The sequence below is a fragment of the Dipteris shenzhenensis genome, chromosome 3, assembly GCF_047967505.1.
Source record: "Dipteris shenzhenensis isolate YYH24624 ecotype China chromosome 3, Dip_SZ_1.0, whole genome shotgun sequence".
In the NCBI taxonomy this organism is placed as follows: domain Eukaryota; kingdom Viridiplantae; phylum Streptophyta; class Polypodiopsida; order Gleicheniales; family Dipteridaceae; genus Dipteris; species Dipteris shenzhenensis.
Genome location: NC_141598.1, coordinates 48,571,352 through 48,575,382, shown reverse-complemented (window position 1 = coordinate 48,575,382; position 4,031 = coordinate 48,571,352). Strand labels below are relative to the sequence as shown.

The following is a 4,031-nucleotide window of genomic DNA, read 5'->3' as shown; positions in this document are numbered from 1 at the left end:
AGAAGTACGATTTAAGTCAAATTTTTGCTGAAGCTACATATAATTGACGTTGGTCTTTATCTAAACTAGGCTCTCTCTCTCTCTCTCTCTCTCTCTCTCTCTCTCTCTCTCTCTCTCCCCGCATGTCCCCTTCACAAAGCTCCCAAAATAAAGATTTAAGAAAAGAAAGAGACAACTCAAGAAGTGGCACTAAGGGCTTGCACGTGGCAGCCTCTCTAGCCCCGCTCATTTTTCAATTCTGGAGAAGCTTCGAAGAAGTTTTAGAGAGGTGGCACATGGGTTTGTTGTTGCTTCTAGTTGCAATCACGTTGTGCGACAGCAATGCACGGGTTCCCTAGTAGTTTCAATAAAAAACTTGAACTTCAAAAATTCACAATTAACAAGCAACACATTATTTTAACATAGAATCAATCGAAGATTGTTTGTAATTTTACGAATGAAATTCCCATGACATTTTCAGAGGCGACTGGAACAGTGGAGCTACCCACTGGCGCCTGAGGGGTAAGCTACTTAGGAGTCGTACAAAGGAGTGTAATGGCATTGAGGCAAGAGGAGCGAATGTATGTTGGCGTTGTTGGGTGAGAGGAACGAGAGGGAAAGGATAGACTGAGGGGGAGGGAGAGAGAGAGCGAGCGTAAGGAACAGGTAGGTAGAGGAGGACGGCGGAGCAAAGCAAAAGCTAAGCGATATCAGGAAAGTGGAGGCTTGTGCGGCCATAGAAGCGAGAGGCAAGCAATTAGAAGCTTCCAAAGCTTACACTAATACTCTTTCAATAAAAAGCTTACACTAATACTAATGCGAATTTTTTGTATTATGCGAATTCTCCATGACATAGTTCTTAAGGAAAATGTTTTTGAGGTTATTCCCAAATTCCAACACGTATTCCGTTGACGGAACTTGCCGTAAAAACGGACGGACTCTGTCAATGGACGGCGTCGTCGTCGTCTCCATCTTCTTTCTAAATTCTTTCTTCTTCTTCTTCTTCTTCTTCTTCTTCTTCATCAACGTCTGCCACTATCTCAATCCCCTTCGCCATCGCCATCGCCATCGCCATCGCCCTCTCCGTCGCCCTCTCTTCCTCCTGTCCCATATAGCTTTGTCGCTCCCTTCGGCCTCTCCTTATCCCTTTGCCCCCTGGGTCCCCTTCCCTCCTGATCTTCCCCACCCATTTGCCGCCCTCGCCTTCCCCTCGTTCTCCCCGACCTCCGCCCCATTCCAGCCATCTATGACCCCCTCCCCCCTTTAACCCTTCTCCGATCCCGAAGCCGTAAGCAAAAAGGGAAAATCGAAAGAACTCGGATTGATTATTACAACATCGTCAGTTGCGAGACCCTCTCGAGCTTCCACAGCTGGTGCAGCACGCGCGAATTCATTGCGCCGGAGCCGCTTTGCCGCGAGCCAGAAAAGCTCACGGATTTGAAGGGCTTCGACGTTGCTGGTAGTCTGCGTACCTCCCCTCGAGGACTCGCTCTTATAATTTTTGGTGGCCAAGTCGATGATGAACTCTGGCAGAGAAGGTAGAGCGGATACAGCAGGAAGATTTCGAGCAAATCCTGGACCGATCCATCACTCAGGTACTGCTATTTCCCATCTCTCCCATTCTGGTCCTATCAAGCTCAGTACTGGACCTATGATGGGCTATTCAGGTCCCCTCAAAATTCCGCCCAAAGGCTTTCCGGGACCTTCTATTATTCCCGCGGATGTTGTCGGTAAGAAAAAGCCTCCAGGTTTTGATGCCCAAGAGCCCATGTCTCCAAAGGTGACCTGCCTGGGTCGCGTGAGGATTACGGAGAAGCATTTAAAAGGAAAACGGGAGGTTGCGGACAAGAAACAGCTCGATGTCGACGGGAAGTGCATGTTCATGAGGCCGAAGAAAGAAGTTTTGGATAAGCTAAAACAATCGGCGCAGATTTGGGGCACAAGGTTAGCCACGGAGCAGCAAGTTTCTTTGAAGCGGGGAACTTTAGATCTGGATTTGGGCAGGTTCGGTTCTGCCTGTGGAGTGTTCGCAGCGATTCCTTCCGACGCTACAATCACTCGAAGGGAGCGAGGCGCAATGTTGGCAGCGTCACTGATCCATTTGGTAAGGGAGAACAGCATGCAAAGCAGAGAAGCATTTGCCTCAGAGTACGTGCCACAAGTTCCACCCCCAAATTCACTCCTCTTGATGAGGCGCAGCCGGATTTTCGAACCTCAAAGCGAGCACGCAAAATGTGAAGAACCGGTCTCTGAAAGAGCGTTGCCTGAGATACGAAAGGAAGCCATTATTCAACGTCATGTATCGCTTCCGAAGCCGCCCGCAGAATCGAAAATCTGGAACAGGCGTGGACTCGCTGCACCCTCCGTTCTGGATATCAGGAGGCCTACCAAACTGGAAGTGAAGCAACCCATTACGAGATAGCAAAAATGGAAAACCCTCCGATTCAATTTTTTGTGACAGAGCGATGTGGTTCACGGAATTGGTTTGAATTTGCGCGTGAGTGTCGATATATTGGTGTGGGGAATTTATATGGATTAAAGGCATGTCTCACCGATTAAGCGTAACGCAGCGGTTGATCAAGCGATGAAAATCTGGTGGAGAATGCCGGAAGGGTCGTGTTGTAAATACAGTTTGCGTGTAATATTACGACGATGCATTTTGTTGGTCGGTGTTGTGTAGGATGTGTATTCATGCAGGCACGTCCCTCCTGCATGTCCGTCGGAATTGCTATCCGTGAATTCGCCTAGGTCCTGCCGACCTTTTGTCGTATCAATTGCCTTGTCGACACGAAAACGGGAGGTGCGGTGAACTCCGCCAAAGAACGGGCGCGTAAAAGTTCTGTCGGCCGTCGGGAGCAGCTCGTTGTTGGCATCGATTTGTCACTTGTGCAATTCATTTGGTCTGGACTGATCGACGAGGCGAGTAGGCGATGTTCCAGATATCTCTAAATCTCATCAGTCATGAGGAAGGTGATACGATCGAGGAGCGAGGAGCTGCAGGCGGGACTCGGAGCGCGAGTACGTGGGCGTGATGATGCCCAAAATCCGTCGTAAAGAGCGGCAGATCGAATGTGCAATCTATCTGGTGTGCGTCACTAATATACTGTAGATTCTAGAGGGGTATTTGCGTGCCATCTTTTGTGCTCCTTCGCAAATCCAAGCATCTGCTCGGATCAATCCAAGCATACTATGAAAGATTTTCCCACGAGGCTCCCATGCCCAACACTCGCATAGTATTCAAGATGTTCCCACGAGGCTCTCGTAATAGGAATAGACGAGATGCAACGAGAGAGAAATAGAGAAAGGCCAACGCCTAAAGGCTCCCCTTTACTCGGGCAAAAGAGTCCACTTATGTAGAGATGATCCGCCACAAAGGCTCTCAACCTCTACCAGAAAGATTACATCAAGAAGAGAGAAAACAACTGAACAAGGGAGTGGGATGCCACACTGGTTACTTGCTCAACTAACATGGCCTCCATGCATCGCCACGCTGTCAATCATTCATTGGTCGGCATAAGTTTTAATCTATTGTTAGTGGGAAGTAGAAGCTGCCCATGATGATAGGCACCCCCTTTTGCTTGCCCTTTTTGTGTGGCAAAACACACCTCGCTATGTGGATGCCACAAAGGGAGAGTCTTCTTCCTTAACTTGGGTGAGCACCAGCATGAGATCCTTGGTGACAATTGGCTTCATTGGTGGCTGCCACGACCTCTACCAGTTCATACCAAAAGGTAGAGACGTTTTTCCAAGGTGAAGTTTTGGAGAGAGAAAGATAGAGAGAGAGAGAGAGAGAGAGAGAGAGAGAGAGAGAGAGAGACAGAGAGACTTAATGGAGCTTGACATCGGGATATCCCGTCGAGTGTTCCACTATCAGGCTAGAATCATGAATTTGAGGATGCTAGACTAGAGCTGGAATGAGCTGGAATGCAAGCTCTGAATGCGCAAACAACCCTGGCTCTCTAAAACCGGCCTTCAATAACTAAAAGAGCAGTGATCTTCTTCTACTCAATCATTAACTTGATAAATAGCCACAATGCAAGCTTCAATCAATT

At 48.3% G+C, this 4,031-nt stretch overlaps 1 protein-coding gene across 1 annotated transcript; it reads left to right on the top strand.

Moving 5' to 3' along the window:
- The first annotated feature begins 1,018 nt into the window (after window positions 1-1,018).
- Window positions 1,019-2,496, top strand: LOC147903926 (uncharacterized). Its single transcript, XM_087372934.1, has one exon. The coding sequence runs from the start codon at window positions 1,496-1,498 to the stop codon at window positions 2,399-2,401; it is 906 nt and encodes a 301-aa protein (XP_087229060.1). The 5' UTR covers window positions 1,019-1,495; the 3' UTR covers window positions 2,402-2,496.
- The last annotated feature ends 1,535 nt before the right edge of the window (window positions 2,497-4,031 follow it).

What these genes read in the sequence shown, in the direction of transcription:
- LOC147903926 (XM_087372934.1), top strand. Translation starts at nt 1,496, where the DNA reads ATGATGAACTCTGGCAGAGAAGGTAGAGCGGATACAGCAGGAAGATTT.